Source organism: Sinocyclocheilus anshuiensis, unplaced genomic scaffold (genome assembly GCF_001515605.1).
Source record: "Sinocyclocheilus anshuiensis isolate Anshui unplaced genomic scaffold, SAMN03320099.WGS_v1.1 scaffold509, whole genome shotgun sequence".
In the NCBI taxonomy this organism is placed as follows: Eukaryota; Metazoa; Chordata; class Actinopteri; order Cypriniformes; family Cyprinidae; genus Sinocyclocheilus; species Sinocyclocheilus anshuiensis.
The window spans coordinates 332,640-350,335 of NW_015539853.1; the positions used below are offsets into that span (position 1 = coordinate 332,640).

Consider the following 17,696-nt stretch of genomic DNA (forward strand, 5'->3'; position numbering starts at 1 on the left):
TTTATTTAATACACGAGTTTCACAATTTGAGTTGAATTACTGAAATAAATGAACTTTTCCACGACATTCTAATTTATTGAGATGCACCTGTAATACATGCATATAACAATAATAAATTATATATTATTATAAAGTATTGTAATTCTAATGTCTAATGATTTTATTATTGTATTTGTACAGAAATATAATTGAAAACAACAAAAAATAGTTTACATATCGGTTGTCAAACACGTAAACTTTAATAAATTAGAATTGGTATGGATGATAAAACAACATCAGCTTAGCTCTAACAATATTTTTGGCCACACTTTGACACTTTACTTTTTTTTTTTTTGCTAACAATCATTTTAGTTAAAAAAAATTCGTAATATAAATGAGTACTGTATAAATGTGTTTTAATTCTAACATCTAATGTCTGATTATTTTGTTACTGTGTCAAAAAGCAGAAAAAATCAAAACAACAAAAATGGTTTGTATATCGATTGTAAGACAATTGAACATTAATAAGCTGGTATTAATATTGATGATAAAGATCAGCTGATCTCTAATACGGTAACAAGTGTAACATTGATTTGTACGGTTTTCTCTGGTTACCATTACTAGGAAAATGTTGCTGCGCTTTCTCAGAGCACATGCTGGTATTATCTATTTCAAGATATTAATAAATGCAGCCATTGTATGTTTCCTCTAAAGCTCAGATTAACAGTTTGAGGTAAAGACTGTTGCTGGCAGGCTGAATTTCCTGCAGTTTACAGTGAGGGTGTGGCTGTTCAACACTTCATATTGATCTCACTGCAGTCCCAGTCACAGAGACAAAGCTCTCCACAATCACTTTACACCTTTAGAGTCTTCAACCTTTTTTTTGGACCAAGGACTCCTTGGTGGTAGAGAGCTGGAAGCAGGGAGACCACCCCTTACATATTGCATAAAATTGAGTGTTGCATTTAAAGCCTAGCCTATGAAACGCATTTAGTACCGTATTAATGTATTTACACACTTTATTATAAGGCTTAAATTGATTGAAACTATAAATAAAATACAAACTAAAAATAAAATGTTCATTATTGATGTACAGTGTTATGTACTTTACATGTAAATTTTATTGAATGCATTTTAATGTAGGAGGGATAAACATTTAGACCAGCTTTTGGTTGTTAATATTGTAATTTTTGTTTAAAGCACATTTTCATTTTGTTTAATAGAAAACCACTACTTTTTAAAGAAATTAACTCTTAAAACATTTATTCAAGAACATATTTATTCATATAATAAAAATCGATAAAAATGTACATTTAAGACATTATTTCAAAAGATGACTGTTTCAAAAAAAAAAAAAATGTTTTCTCTATTCATCAAAACAATTCTGGGGAAAAATAAATGTACATGTATAAAGGAGTACAACTATTTTCAACATGTTTCTTGAGAACCAAATCAACAATTAGACTTTTGAAGGATCATGTGACACTGAAGATTGGAGTAATGGCTGCTAAAAATTCAGCTTTGCTATCACAGGAATAATACAAAAATATATAAATGTAACTGTATTTTACAATATTTCTGTTTTTACTGATCAGATGAATGCAGTCTTGGTGAGCATAAGAGACTTTCAAAAACGTTGTTGTTGGCAGATAATGTATTTATCATCTCTTCTCTTCTTAGGTAAGCTGAAGGACTTGGGCAACATGATTTTACGACCCTTTGGTCTCTCCACCTCCAACTTCCAGGTCAACCAAGACTCCAACACAGGATCCTACTCCGTTAATTTTGTTCAGAATGCCAATAACAACAACAGATAGCAATCTAGAGTCTTTTTATAGAGTGACACAAGCGTCAACTGCCCCATTCAAGCGTTCAGTCACTCTCTGACTATTCATTCATATTCCTGGTCTGCACGAATTCATTGATGCAAATAATGTAAGCAGTTTCCATTTGATTTGACCAATTACATTATCTGCTCATGTCAAGTGGCTTTTGAAGTCTGGGGATTTTTTAAGCTTGTATTATATACATGCTCAGTTTTTTGGCATGCCAGTGTTACATTTGCTGTGAAGCTGGTGTCAGTGATCCACAGACTGTCAGTCCTGAGCACTGAAATTATGGCCTTCATTACTCCATCTTTACCTGCGTTCACATTAAACCAGCCATTAAGATCCTGTCTGTATTGTCCGTTGTCATTTCTTGGATGTACTTAATACTGCATGATTTATTATTAAAGAATACAACACACAGCTTAGTACAAGGCAAAAAAAAGGTTTAATTTCATAAAGAGATAATACAATAATAAAACAAATTTACGCCCACGACCACCATCTTCATATGTATAGTCAGGAGAGCTCTCCGATTGTACAGAAACGCATGTATGTACAACAGCAAGACTGAAAGTGGGAGCATGTCAGCAGCTGTTTCTCACTCGCTCTTAATTCCCTTTATACAGGCATCAGGTTGAGCGTGTGCAATGAATGATGCCAACAGGAAAACCTTGAAGCAAAACTGCGTTCTTACTGTCATGTTTGACTTGTATAGTTAGAAAATCATTTATAAATGGAGGGGAGCACAAAAAAGGTAAAAGTGGATTAGTGGGTCGAAGTGATTTGAAACCCTGCACAGATTGCATTGATCATTTAATGTGTGGTGTGCCACAGAGTGGAAATCTTCAAGAACAGTATAGACTATTAAGGTTCAGAATTTCTCAATATAAAGGAGCACAGATGTTGGGAAGGAACACTGGGATTTTATCCAAGACTAGAAGCACAATAAGACCCAATCCTCTGTAACTGTACTGTGAAGCATAGCACATGCAATATTTATTGCATTTTTACATCAAATGTTTTTTATTTTATTTTATGTTATATTCGTTTTTCTCTATCATTACAAACAAACACTTAAAAACCCTGCTTTAATGTGTGCCCGATCGCCACCTACGATCCACAACAGCCGTAACTCCCCTGTGCTGTTCAGTATTTGCAAGTGTCCTTTCACATGCTTTAAACACAAAAGCCTGGTAAAGAAAAATCTGGTTTGAACAATTCATTTCAGCATGACTGATCGGGAAATAGGCGGAGAGTCTGTAATTCATTGTTATAAATATATAATTATTTTCTTAAAAATATTTTCTCCATTACACCTGCTTCTCCAAGTGTGGATGGCTCTTCTCATCTTACTGGCTCTTGTCCAATGGCAGTGCTTTGGGCAACAGACCAATCAGCAGCCCTTTAGAGTTGCAGCACTGGAGGGGGGGAAAAGACAACAGAAGTTCAGATATTTATTTAAAAAAAAAAACACTTTGAGAGTAAATGTAAGATTCTAAGGTCTTAAAAACAACATAAACAGTGTAACCTATATTTCGACACAATCTACTGGTTAATGATAGAAAAAAACTGCAAGCCATATCTTCATGCGTTAATTCACTTTTCAGAAATTGCTTAATTTCAGTAATCTAATGTTTGAGGAACAGAGAAAATCAGCTTCTTATTGTGTTGGTACGGTGAACTATGTAGACCTACTGCACTAAAAATAACTGAAATTATATCTCTTTACTGATAAGATATCACTGAAGTTCAGGTGTATTCTGACTTTAATCTAGGAAAAATATTGACTTGCTCCCTGATCCATAACTGACATTATAGGACAGATGATGTGGTTCACAGAATTTCACAAAAAGTCTCTAGAAATAAATGAGCTTTAAAAGGTGAGCCAGTGAGAATGTTACTTTTTGACATTTACAATTTGCAAATAAATATTTCAAATAAATATCACATGATGCCAGGTAGGGCAATACAGCCAATGTTTTTCAACATTTGAGATTTCTTACATGTATATTCAACAGCAAATCAAACACATTATGGAATTAAGGTCACTTTACAATAAAGTTTCATGTCATGCACAGCTGTTTTTCCATTGTAATGTCAGATCTTACAAAGCCAAGAAAACGCAGACACCGACAGCATGAAGAACAACTCGCACAACAGGGATCCACTGAAATGTCAAATCACTAAGACTATTTATGACAACCCCGTGTATCTTAATTTACTATATGATGTGTAGTTACAGTCTGGCACATTTTGGTTCAGTCTACCCTATGGTTTTCTCATCTGTTTGCAGGTATGAAAATGTGTCTTTTTCATGCATTTAGTTAACTGTGAGATGACAGGCACTAGTTTGGTTGGGCTGTCATGATGTCAAGTGAATTTTTCATTTGAGAAACATGGAAAAACAGCTTTTCCCAAAACCGGGTTGTGCACTAGGCTACACATGAGACAAATATGCTTTGAAGTGAGAAGTGGTATTAAGAAGATAAAATACAAAAATAATGACAACTAGGTAAAATTCTTGAAGTTCACAGTTTATTTATATATTCTTAAAACATCAGAAAACATACACAATATCTTCAACTGTTAATTTTTTTTCAATGGTTTTACAGCATTCTCTGACCTGCAAACAGATAGAAATAAAAGTAAAGAATAAGATGCTGAAATGAAAAAGCCAACCACCAAAATAAATACCGTTTTTACTCCTTTACACAAACCTCCGTCAGTCAGTCAGTGTGGTCTACCAAGCATCGTTTCTTTTTCCTCAAGTCATCGATCTCTACCTGCTAAGTCATATGTGGAAAGACCAAGGTATCTTACAGTATGTCCCTTCTCAGATATGTAAATATAACTGGACAGTTTAAGATGCTAATGGGTATGCAATGCAAAGACACAACCATGATTACAGACAAGAAATAAAAAAAAAAAAATAGATAATGCTCCTCCACACAAATAAAATAGTTGGTTCTCAGCATTGAAATAAGATCCAGGCCATTCATCTTCAATTCAGTAAGGCAAAACACATTTTGAACACTTTACATACAAGACCTTCAGCCCTATTATTCAAATAATGAAATGGCAGAAAATAAAGTTCAGGCACAACAAATAAATTCAAAACACAATAATCCTTAGCAAAACATTTCAGATGAGAGAATGAATACTGGAATCAGAACAAAATCACTGAACAACGAAACCAGCCAGAGGGACATAATTATGACGAACATATTCACACGTATGAGAACTGCTGCCTTGTGCTCCAATGCCTCTCACTACGCAGCAGGACACCACAGTTAAGTGTTTTCATTGAGTTACTTAATGAAACTCATTTTAGAGTTTTGCATTCCACTGCAGCTACATCAAAACTTATAATTTGCTTCTTGATGTGATATGCCTAAATTGGATAAACATATGGAGCCATTAAAAAATGCGTATTATTCCATTTAACATGTATACACTCCCAAACTCATGCAAAAACCAAGTCAGGGTGGCCAATGGGTTGGCTGAGTAACATGAACATTTTCGCCATAATCAGACATATAAACACAGTCTAAGATGCAAACATATGACAACGGCAGGAGGGAGCAAAACAAGTGGAGGAAAAGAAAAAGAAGCTGTGAACAGGGCAAGTAGATTAAGGGAAGAATGAGCTTGGGAAGCAGATGTTGTAGCTGCGAGGGGTGGGGAAGGAGGACGCACAGATAGGCTGGCAGGTTTCTCCGTGTTTGAGGTGTACTCTCTGCATTTACAGAGTCACTGTGCTCTCCTCACAGTGGCACTTGAGGTGACTTCGGCTTACAGGCACCTCCCCCCGTAACAGCAGCACGACTGGCTGCAAAGCCAAGAGCCGCTCCCAGATCAACAGCCGTCTGCTCAGATCACTGCACTCGGATTAGTGGTCTCAGAACATCTGAGAAAGATCAGCACCAATTAAGTCCCTTTTTCTACCTGAACGAGGCACTACCCAACAGGGTCAACTTTGTTACACAACTTCCATTTTAAAAGAAAACAATTCAAGGATGGCCTAAGTGAAATCCAAGACTTGACTTCATGTAATCTTAAGGGAGATTGGACATCTAGAAACACTGTAGTGATAGAAAATGCAGCAGGAATGATCTTGACACTGTGAACCTATAACACTTTCTCTGATCATCCAAAAGGAAGCATTAACTGTGCTAAATTAGGGTTCCAGACTATGCAGCAGTCGACTGGCCATCGTTTATTTGGTAACCATTTGAGAATGGGTTCAAGCAGACATTTTCACACATGCCTAATTCTTCAGGAGAAAGCTATTCCAGCTCAAAAATCCCACTCTGAGAAGATTTGCTTTTCATGTTTACAGGGTCCTTCAACAACAGACATTGACCAAGAACAACTAAGTTCAAGGAAAACAAATATTGTTACCACTCAAGAACCCATAAAGCCTTTTTCTAGAAATCTCCGTCATCTGCTTTCCTTATAATAAATGTATGATGATATGACAAGATATGGTTACATACGGGCAAACACTAGATACTTGACATGGGAACTGTTTGCTTTCAGTTATTCAATTCAATCCCCTTCTCTTGCTTTCTCAACAAAAATAAATTAGTCCTGGTTGCCTGGCTGACATTTTTCTGTATTTCACTCTGGAAGCTGACTGGGTACAGCAGAGTTTGAGAGGTGTCAGAAGGGGTACAGGGCCAACTCGAGTGCCTGTTTTGCCTACCTTACCCAGGCATACCAACCTCACGTCTCAAACTGAGTTAGCAAGGCTCGGACCTCGGGTGTGAGCTGTTTGGCAGCCTTGGCGGCCTCAGTGATGGCTTTACGATACAGGCCCTTTCTCTTCTTGTCAAAGCGAGACTGGAAGTTTTCTAGAAATGGGGCAAGTTGAGTAATGGCCAGGAAGGAAGTGGTGGGTGACCCAAACCAAGATACCCGGGCCTCCTGCCTGACTAAGAGCCCATTATCTTTGCGACTCACTGTGATGGCTAGGATGCGGGCGGGCCACCAAGGGAAGCCAAGGATTTTGGCCCAAACAATGTCCCCTACACAAATTGTCCTGCCATCCAGGGCAACGCACTTCGTGACGTTTTTGGAAAAGACGGCAGCTTTGAGGGATTTACTGCACTTTTTGTCATCCTTAGGAGCAGAGGGAGAGGCAGAGGCAAAAGCGGAGGATGTGCCAGGGGCAGGGGCCGATCGCAAATCACCAGGAGGGGGGAATTCAAACGTTTCGGTAGAGCTACACTCAGAGTTTGATGACTTTAAGTCATCTGCACTATCGATGCTGCACATGGAAGTATTAGAGGAGTCGGGCAGGCTGGGGTTAAGGGTCATGTAGACCACTAGGTTACCAGCCTTGCTCCCACGCGTCTCCCGCTTTTCCTCCTGCCCCTCCTGTTCCTCTGGCTCAGCTTGGGGTTCCCTGTATTCCGGGGCTGGGAGGGGCACGGGATGGGCCTGGCTGAGCAGGGACTCGATTGCTTTGTCTGGCCTCTGGGGCTCTACAGCTGTGGCGACTTTGCTTGCAGAGCAGGAGGAGGAGGAGGAGGAGGAGGAGGAGGAGGGTGTGGAGGTGCAGCGGGGCACGGCTGGTTTAGGCAACGGTAAATGGCCCCCTCCCGGCACTTTCTCCAAGCAAGGCAGCTTACATGAAGAAGAATCGTTCTCTTCATTACGGTACCTTTGGGGCTTGATGCGCATCCTAGGTGGCAGGGGGTTGGAACTAGGACCTCCTCCACTGATCTGTTGCAGTCGCCTGGTAAAGTGGACCTTTTGGTGGGCTTCCTGAAGGGCAGCGGCCCTGGTTATGGCCTTGGTGTTTCCGCTACTGCCTGTGACTGACTCTCTCTGTCTTCTCTGTGCCTTGGCCATCTTCAGCACCTCTCGTGCTTTGGAGTGGTCAATGTTTTTGCTCTGAAGCACTTTTTTGGCATTGAGCTGCACTCGAGAGTTGGCAGAGGAAGCTGTTGTAGTAGACACCCCCTTCACCATTTTGTTCCCTGCAGCTGCACCCTTGACCTGACTATGGCCCAGAGAAGAGGCAGTGGCCGACGACACTCGTACAGCCGAACCCTGCCGTTTGGGCCCATCAGTACTACGGCCCTTCTCTTCAGAACGTGGATCACTACGTGGCCGCTTACCAGCAGCTGCCGTTGCGCTGTCATTACGACGTCTTTTGGCATCGTCACTTCGGCAGTCTGAAATGGGGCCTCTGCGTGTCTCACGCTTGTCCCCTTGCACCACAACCCCTTTACATTTATCACACAGAACTTGTCTTGGTCGGAGCTTGATGGCATTCATTATAGAAGTGGGCTCCTCTCGATACAGCCTACGCTTGGGCCGCTTGATTTTGCGTGGTAGAGGCTGAGGTAACGACTGGTTGTAGGTGTCCCTGATGAACAATGGAGGTGGATAAGGGGCCCCCTCCTGAAACAAAGGAGGTGGTTTTGAGGTCCATGGGTTAGGTTGAGGGTTGGGACAGGGCTGGGGCGCTGAAGGAGTCTCAGCAGGGTCCTTCAGAGGGGCATCTGGAGCATCCGCAGGGTCCTTAATGGGGGCATCACTAGGTCCTTGAGTGACACCCTTATCTGTCGCTGACTGGAATGCTTCCACCTTTAGCTGCATAGATTCTGGTTTGTCCTTATACTCTCTCTTGGGGAACACGGTAATAGGAATCCCATAAGGTCCAAACCTGAAGTACAGAAGAGGAGAAAAGACAAAGACACTACGATTAAACCAACCTGAACAATGAGGAAGGGGTCTAATCCCTGCTTTCTCAAATCTAAAAAAAGCGTACACTACTATATTATAGCTACTCATGTGCAATAAGAAAATCCAGCACATATTTGTTTGTTCCATCAAACAGCTGAAGAATTACTGTGAAGTCTTAAAGCATTCATTATTTTGCAAGAAATGTCAAGCATCAGTGACATTATTGTTCTGTTTTTATTTAAATGTCATTTCATCTTGTCATGTTTGTATTCATGAGATGGGAAGGAGGATGATTAACTGACAAAGCAGGAGTACAGATTATTTTCTGCAACAATAATACAGTCTCATACAACAAAGAAAATGCATGATAGAATAAAATGCCACTTCAGCTGACTGTAATACATGATAGGATAAAATGCCTCCAACTGTGGTGGCTTTAGTTTTCAAAATTACAGTATTCTTTCAAGTGTAGTATATTTTATTACTTTCTAATAGTACATATACCTCTACAAAAGGAGGAAAAACAGGTCTAAAAAAAGAACTGAAACCATTCCTACTCTGTCTGATAGCTGATCTTGTTTAGCCCAAAACATGATATCAGAAGCAAAGCACAATGGCTAACAAAACGTTATACTAAAATGTTCTTGAATGTCAAAAACAGACACCCGGGCCTGAAAGAACCATTATCTGTGGCAATCACCCTGTTCACAGTTTTCATTGTATATCCAATGTGGGTCAAGAAGAACTTACTCCACAAATAAAAATTAATCATTCATATTCTGCAGAGTAAAGTTCTAACCACCATACAGCTTATTTCAGAAGTGAATCAACACCTTTACATACACCGGTCTAGCTTTAGCTTTAATAGGCACACAAAAATGCATGTTCTAATACACTGATACTTGTTGTGTGTCAAAATCAGACAATATATTTTTATTCTATTTTGCATTACGTCTTGTAGTATAAGGGAGTGCAAAAAATGTGCCCTGGAAATACTGTCCCATAAAAAAGGGTTGTGTCTGTGATCTGTTAACTGGCAAGGGAATATACATTGTACCTAACTTGAAATAGCTTGCACTTAAGGAGGGAGTGATCCGACAATCCTGAGATGTGTTTCTCCCATTAGAAGTTTCATCCAGAAACTGGGAATGATCTAATGCTGAAAAATGCAAATGAAGATAGCGTTTATAGCAGAAGCTAAAAATAAACTGGACAGTGTGTCTGGCAAACCACTTCAACGCCATGACACTGACTGTGTTCAAGTTCACTCAGTGTACTGCAGCTGTTACGTCAGAGGAACAGTGGGACCTTCAGAAGGAAAATATTCCACACCCAGGACATTAGCTGCTTTTAAACAATTATAGAATGAATAGCCATCTATCCATCCGTCACCACGTCCATCTTGTGTCTCCACTTCAAAACATCAGCAATTACACTGAAATCATTAAAGACAAAATGGAAATTGAAGAAAGGAAGCTTGAGCTTTTCCCCACACCCTCACAGATGCCTTACTCACAGGAAGCATGAAATTAGCTGAGCTAGTGACATTTTCTCAATTAAGAACATCTTTTTGCTTCTGTTTGAGATTCAGAGCGGTAACGCATTTCATCATTAACATGTTAAACACAAAATACCAATGCTGTGGGCCTTAAAGCAATACTAAGACTCAAGGTGGCAGCATCTGTGAATAATCGTTTAAAATAGTGGTCTGCCATCTATGTCAGGGTTTCCCAAATGGGGGATCGCGAACAACTGGCAGGTTTGTGAGAGAACTACAGGGGGTTCCTGAGTTGAGCCAATAATTAATTATATTGAATGTAAAATTAAAAGATGGGGCTGCACAATCTGCTGTGTTACAGACTGAAGTATGAACAGCTTGTGATCCAGTGTTTACAGCATTTCAGAATGGCTCGGTTCACAGTGAATGCAGCAAACTCTGTCTCTGCATTTGCTGTGAGTTCGATATGAGAATGCAACGTGCGTTAGGTTAGTATTTTTGGGGACAGAAATCTACAGCATTTCACTTGCATTCAAAAAACAAACGCTTAAGAATTTGAAACTTGAGGGTTTAAACGTTTGAAGGCGAGTTTAAGACATAAATATTAGTATGGTAACTTGGGTAAAATAACATTATTACTATAATTATTCTCAAAGATTAATTTTTTATTTTACAGTGCAATAGTAATTTACAACAGTAATTATCTTTCACAATAATATTTTTATAATTAGAGTTAAAACAATAATAATAAGGTTTGATTGCGTTCTTAAAACACCAATGTGAATATAATGTGGACTAAGACACTATCACAACTAAAAAGTGGTTTGAGTCCACTTTAAAGACCAGCTACAAAGTAAAAATAAAAAGCTTAAAAAACATTTAAAAACTTGCATGCCATGTGACCACTAACTGACCTCAGAGAACTGTAGACATGCAAATTTCTCATTGAATTATTGAAATATTAACTTGAAAACTCAGGGGCTACTTCAAGTAAATACATTGCGCCTAAGGGGTTCGACTGACAAAAAAGTTTGAGAACCCCTGCCCTGGTCTGGTATGTCACTGGTGTTAGGATAAAGATGATGGGCATCTTCGGAATAAGCCCACAGAATCATTTAATCCTGAAACGCCACCGCTGACAAGCTTACTTAAACCAGTCTGGTCTGATGTTTAATTAACTTCTAAGGTTTATCAGCATTGACAAACTGTAATTTCCAGGTGATGTAATAATCACTTCCTAACAATGTTGCTGCACAGGTTCTTCAGGACACATTCCCTACGCAGCAACATCACAAGAATGTTTCATGTTGACTTCTCTCAAGTGAGAACTGAACTGAGAGACTGGAGATCCCACTGCAGGCCGTGTGGATGGCACTATAAATTGGGCTCCGCTATGATTCATCCCTGACACCGAGAGAAAACGTGTGAAAGAGGGTGTTGAGACAGACAAAGTGTGGTAGCAATTGGTAGGGTGTTAATCACCAGCATAACACTGTTTTTCCCCCTGGTTATTATGATCATGTATACCTAGTTACATGAGTGACATGAAAATTCAAGTAGTGACAGCACTGTCCTTCAATGACAGACTTTGTAAAATTAATTTGTCTTGTGTCACTATTTATACAGCAAATACATTTTTTTTTAAATTTCTATTAAAAAAAAAATAAAAAAAATCTTGAAAGGTGGTGACCAACTAAAATATTTTCCCTTATACTTATGTACAATAATAAATAATGATACAATTTATATATATACATATATATAAAATTTATTTTTGTACCCATTTTATTTTCCTGAAATTCTTATGTGTGTGTGTGTGTGTGTGTGTGTGTGTATATATATATATATATATATATGCATGCATAAGAATTTTAGGAAAATAAAATGAGCACAACAAAAGAGGCTATATAAAAACAGTCACATTAATAGCTATGCTCCTATACTCCAAACTATGCTGACGATTTAACATGAACTAAAATAAAGATAAGTTAAAAACTAAAATGTAATGGTGAAGATGCTGTTTACCTTTCTGACAGCTACGAAAGCCAACTTTAGTAAGTATGGTGGATGTGTAAGTGGACACGCTTTAACTTAGCGCAAATCCCGTGTTTACCTTTTCGAAAGGTCCATGAGTACCCCGGAGAAGATCTTCTCGCCTAAGCGAAACGACACCACGAGCGCGTCGTCTATGATGTGATCCAGCGTGACTCGAACCTCGGACCCGAGCACCAGGCGCTCAACCGTGTCGGGCTCTGTCTCACACAGAACCGGGGCTTTCATCTCCGACTCCCTTTCGGGTTCGCTGAGGTCCGTTTTGAAACTCTGTTGATGAGGAGGATGCGAGCGCACTTCCTCCGACTCAGCTGATGAGATGAGCGACTGATCCACCACCGCTGGAAGTTCGGCAGAGTCCTTACTGGAAACAGTAGACAAGTCACTAATGCAGCTCTGATCCACCGATTCTCCCAGCGAGGTCTCCTCTGCAGCGCACAGAGAGTCCAGGTGGTCTGAGGGGTGCGGGATGTCATGGAAAGCATCCTCGTGAGTGTTGAGTTCCGACTCGTGAGCATCGTTTGCGGGTTCGGGCTCCGGCTGCGTGAAGCCTATGAGTTCACACTCCAGATCGGTAGGATGGCTTAACAGGGGATTGGAGTCATATTCGACAGCCAGAGACAGTCCAGTTTCAGGCTCCGACGGAACCTGAGCGGGAAGGGAATGCAAGAAGACCACAGAGGGCTGGGAGTCTGAGATGGACCTGGGGAGCAGAAGGCAGGGGCTGGATTCGAGAGCACTCACCTCGCCTGCAGTCTCCACCTTCGGCGAGAAGGATTCCTCGTAATCAGAAACGTCTGTACACCTGTAGTCCATAAGCACGGGCTGCTCGACTGTGCCCAAACGGCCCCAGGAACCCCCCGTCTCGGTGCGCTCACAGACCGCATGGGCAGCGAGGGCTTTTCCCGCAGCTTGAAGGTCCGGCCTTCTGATTTCCATTTGGACCTGGCTACATTCCTGAACTGCATCCACATCCTCGGGTTGGTGACAAAGCTCCATTTCTGGTACGGAGTGGGCCTCTAGGTCGACCACATGCTCTCCTGGCTCGGGTTCGTAGTCCACCCCGTCCCCCGCTGTTGTTGATGCCGCAGCAGCTCCTGGCTCCGCAGCCACGGCCGCCATTTTCTTTCCGCTTTGCAGCTACTATTTGGCCCTCTCCTTCTGATAAGAAAAGAGCCCGCCTACTTACAACTACTGACACTTCACATTGGCTGCTTCAACGTGCGGTCTTTATTGATTGGCTCATGTTCTTGCCGTTCAATGGAAATCCCTTGAAACGCTATTGTGATTGGCTTCTATTATGTCAATATACTTTATTATGAAGAGACAACTTTGGCGCCACCAGGGGCGATGTTGAGTTGTATATTTACGTCAGGGTCTGTTGGTGTGGTCCATTTTACCAGTGCTTTCATTTATCTAAAACTAAAGTCGAAATTAAATTAAATTAAATATAGATTAGACGAAACATTTAAAAACATAAACTAAACTAAACAAGTAACTGAAATAAATAATTTTAAGTTGAAGTACCTACTAAACACCTGCAGATAATAATAAAAAACGAATAAAAATGACCAAAGCAAAAGTATTAAAACTCAAACTAAAATTAAAATGAAACCCGAAAATACAAAGATAAAAACCATTTCAAAATATTAACAAATACTATAATGGTATTCCCTCATTACTCATAATAACAATGTCATCTGAGTGAAACACTCTCTGAAAATCTGGGTTTTATTCACATTTTTATAAATGTGTTTTATTCTAAATGGTTCATAGCGTAATACACTCCATTAACCATTTGGTTCAGGGATAATTTCAAAATCGATTTAGCTAATGAGCTAAAGACCGGTATTGATTCATAACATTTTAATGTGTGCCAATGCTTTCAGAAGTCTTTTGCATATTTGATAAGCTCATCTTAATCAGCAGCTACATGTCATTGTATAGTCAATGACCTACTGATCATCAGTTCACTGACCTTTCACCTTTCCTTTTGTCTGATGATACTTTCTCTACTATTCTGTGAAGAGAAAGCTCAGCTGTAGGAGTCACTGCAGTGAATGAACTCCTCTAAAGAGGACTTTATTCATATTTGTCCACACTTGATTTGAATTTCTCTGAAAATGAAAGTACATCTTGCATATTTTCAGAATGGCGTTAGCTTTCAAGGCTGAAGAACAATTCAAGTAATTGGCAAATGTTCTGGTTTCATGAAGAAACTGCAGGCAATCAGATTTCTTTGCAAAAGTAATTTGTCACCATATAATGTTTCAACATGACACATTTATTGTCAAACCGAGAGACGTTTGAAGAGGAATGGTGGTATTATAAAAGTTGATGTTTCACTATATGGTTTTCATTCATTCAACTCTTCTTTTGGTGACTATATTGTGAAGGACACAGTTTAACGAGTGTTTTGCAATCATACCATAATAATATGCTCTTCAGAGAGTTGTGACAAGTACCTGCTTGTGTCATTTATAAGCATGGGTTTATCAGTCTGTTTGCTGTTATAGCAGCTTTCCTAATCCATTCAATAGAGTGCAATGAAATATGTTTATTTGAAATTGCAGTTAATGCAAAATAATGTTTTGCATTGTGTTATGCAGCTGTAGCTACATTTCCACGACAAAAAATGAAGAACAACATCTTCTTTGCAGAACTATCATGATTGTCCTCAACTTCACCAATAATAATATCTCATCATCAAATGACCTTTTGATGCTTCAAAAGTGCCTGTTCCCACAGTTCCCCAAGAATCAACGTGTGCTTTCAGAGGTGAGAGCTTGCAGCTAGCTCTGGAAGTGAAAGAGAGCTCCTCCTGTTCTGATTCTGCTTTTATCTCTCTTAACCTTATCATTCTGCTAGATTTGTGTGTGGTAGAGATCTTTGAAGCTGACATTTATCTGTAAATCTCAACATAAGACTTGAGGAAAAAAATGAAAATGTAAGGCCAAGCGGAAGGGAGATGATGCAATGAAAGCTGTATTCTATGAGAAACTAGCAGAGGTTTATGTGCTGAAGGGCATTGGCCTGTGGCACAGCTTTCCCTTCTATTAAACTTTCAGACAGTTTTAAGACAGTTCGTCTGATTACAGTTTTTAATCAAAAACTGTAATCAATTAATTTTAAGAATACTCCACCCAAAAATGAAAATTCTTTCATTTACTCACCATCATGTGGTTCCAAACATGTATGGCTTTCTTTCTTCTGCAGAAACACAAAAGAAGAGATTTTAAAGAGCATTGGGAACCAAACAACACTGGAGCCCTTTTTACTTCCATTCAAAATATCTTTGATGTTCCACAGAAGACAGCAATTCGATGTGAGGTGGAGTAAATGATTGCAGAATCTTCTTTTTTGGGTGGAAAAGAGGGTTGAATATAGTCAAAAGAGTAGCATATCCTTTTCTCTCAGTTGAGTTTTCTAGATGGATGAAAGGTTTGTGTGGGTATGAATCACTATCTACTGGAACATATAGTTCAGTCTGACATAAAGAGCTTTCCATCCTTTCAAAAGCAAGGCCAAGGCAGATGGACTTCAGTACTAAGCTTCAGACTTGACAGCGGCAATCTAAAACCTTTCTAATCTAAAACTAAAAACTTTTGTAGCCGTTTCATTATAAGACATACTACTGCACAAATGGGAGATATTCCTATATTACTCCAATTAATCAACTATTTGTCATGAATATTGACCATATAGATGGTAAGTGCTATTTCCATTATATCCAATGTTGTGTCACTGTACACACTGTATTGGAAAAGATTTTAAGCATGAATGATTATCCTTCTTTGCCCATGTACGTTACATCATTGCTACCCAGGTAACCAGCCGTGCGGTCATGCACTTGATGACTTGTGCTTTTGTGAGGCCATAGTAAAAATTTATTGCTTGGTTATGGTGTGCCCATAATGTCATGAAAAAGAGGCAGAGTTTTAGAGAGGTAGGGTATATAAGTGCAGGAAACTTCACCCATCAGTACTTCAACTCTCAGCTTGCTCTTCCTCTCTGCTCAACAATCAACGCCCAAACCATGGCTTTCAACGGAAAATGGGAAACCGAATCTCAGGATGGATATGCAGAGTTCTGCAAACTGATTGGTAAGCCGCTTCTTTTCAAACAACTGATTTTTGCCCTGATGATGGTTAAAAGCCAGTGGAAGTCGTGGCCTAATGGTTAGAGAGTCGGACTCGTAACCCAAAGGTTGCGGGTTCGAGTCTCGTACCGGCAGGGATTGTAGGTGGGGGGAGTGAATGTACAGCGCTCTCTCCCATCTTCAATACCACACAACCATTACTCCAGTCTTCAGTGTCACATGATCCTTCACGTAATCTTTCTAATATGCTGATTTGGTCCTGTATACCTCAGGTATCCCTGATGATGTCATCTCAAAGGGCCGTGACTTCAAGCTTGTGACAGAGGTCATCCAGAATGGAGAGGATTTCACATGGATCCAGTACTACCCAAATAACCATGTTGTGACCAACAAATTCATTGTTGGCAAAGAGAGTGACATGGAGACTGTCGGAGGAAAGAAATTTAAGGTATGCATAATAACCCTCATGAGAGATCAGACTGAAGTTACTGTATAACTTTGACTTCAGTGAGATAGTATGTTCATAAACTGCTTCAATGTGATAAACTCATACTTGCATGTCCTCACTAGGGCACAGTCTCCATGGAAGGGGGCAAGCTGGCCATAAGTTTCCCCAAGTACCACCACACATCTGAGATCAGCGGTGGAAAGCTGGTGGAGGTGAGAGGTCATGATATTTGACTTTGTGAAATGAGTTTCAATGCTTGTAATGTAGCTAAAGTCCCCTTGCTTTGCTTTACAGACCTCCACAGCCACCGCCGCTAGTGGTCCAGTTGTTTTTGTACGTACAAGCAAGAAGATCTAACTGCATTATTGAGATAAATGAACATGTTCTGCTCTGACCTCTTATTTACTTCAATAAAGTGTATGAGCTAAACTGACGAATGTCTCCTGATCTCTCCACTTCATCCTGCTTAATGCATTAAGTGATTCAGTAATGAAATGAGTCACATTATAAAGAGATAAAATATCTAATCAAATTAAAATGATTGCTGGCTGCCTGACCACCACTGGAGGGCAGTCAACACTTAAATCCTGCATGTACCCTTCAGGCCGATCTCTAACAAAGACAATAGCATTCATTTTTTAACAAACAGCAAGGACAACACTAATGATAACAAAGAAAGCAGGTGGAGGCTTGGAGGTAACACATTCTTAAGTAACAACTAAAATGAAAATTAAATTAAAAAGAAAATTAAATACTGCAGACAATACTAATTAGTACATGAAGAATGGATGGTGGGCGCTTGTTTTTTCAAGGCAAATTTTAAGGCAAAGATTTAAATTAAATCATTAAAATAAAATTGTATTGTGTTTAATCTTTAACTGGTCAAAACACTGTTAATCCCAAATCTCACTATATAAAAACAATATGAACTAAATATCCATTTGAAGATTCAGCATGAATAAAGAAATAAAACAAAACCAGTCGAGGGTGCACGAGATACCCCCTCCTGGTAAAAAAGGTGCCAGCCCCTCCCCCTTCCTTGCTTTGCAAACAAAGGTTGTGAAAATTATCCATTACCCAACTGCCCCTTTGCCA

At 39.6% G+C, this 17,696-nt stretch overlaps 3 protein-coding genes across 4 annotated transcripts in view; 2 read left to right on the plus strand and 1 right to left on the minus strand.

Moving 5' to 3' along the window:
• LOC107684704 (tetratricopeptide repeat protein 1-like) overlaps window positions 1-2,155 on the plus strand; it is a 10,538-nt gene extending 8,383 nt beyond the window's left edge. The window contains exon 8 of the mRNA XM_016481038.1: window positions 1,660-2,155. Within this exon, the coding sequence (XP_016336524.1) occupies window positions 1,660-1,796 (137 nt within the window). The 3' untranslated portion in view covers window positions 1,797-2,155. The remainder of the gene's footprint in view (window positions 1-1,659) is intronic.
• Window positions 2,156-4,024: 1,869 nt separating this feature from the next.
• On the minus strand, window positions 4,025-13,219 carry LOC107684703 (PWWP domain-containing protein 2A-like). 2 transcript variants are annotated; one of them, XR_001633882.1, is made up of 3 exons: window positions 12,116-13,219; window positions 4,526-8,484; window positions 4,359-4,431 (listed from the first exon to the last, which is right to left on the minus strand). XR_001633882.1 is itself a non-coding variant. In XM_016481037.1 (2 exons), exons 1-2 carry the CDS (start codon window positions 13,174-13,176, stop codon window positions 6,534-6,536), a joined length of 3,012 nt encoding a protein of 1,003 aa, XP_016336523.1. In that variant the 5' UTR covers window positions 13,177-13,219; the 3' UTR covers window positions 4,025-6,533. The 2 variants fall into 2 exon arrangements, 1 of the variants encoding a protein (XP_016336523.1); XM_016481037.1 differs by having other exon boundaries at window positions 4,025-8,484.
• A 2,835-nt stretch (window positions 13,220-16,054) lies between these two features.
• On the plus strand, window positions 16,055-17,020 carry LOC107684737 (gastrotropin-like). Its single transcript, XM_016481077.1, has 4 exons — window positions 16,055-16,157; window positions 16,426-16,601; window positions 16,724-16,813; window positions 16,896-17,020. The coding sequence occupies exons 1-4, from the start codon at window positions 16,091-16,093 to the stop codon at window positions 16,956-16,958; spliced, it is 396 nt and encodes a 131-aa protein (XP_016336563.1). The 5' UTR covers window positions 16,055-16,090; the 3' UTR covers window positions 16,959-17,020.
• The last annotated feature ends 676 nt before the right edge of the window (window positions 17,021-17,696 follow it).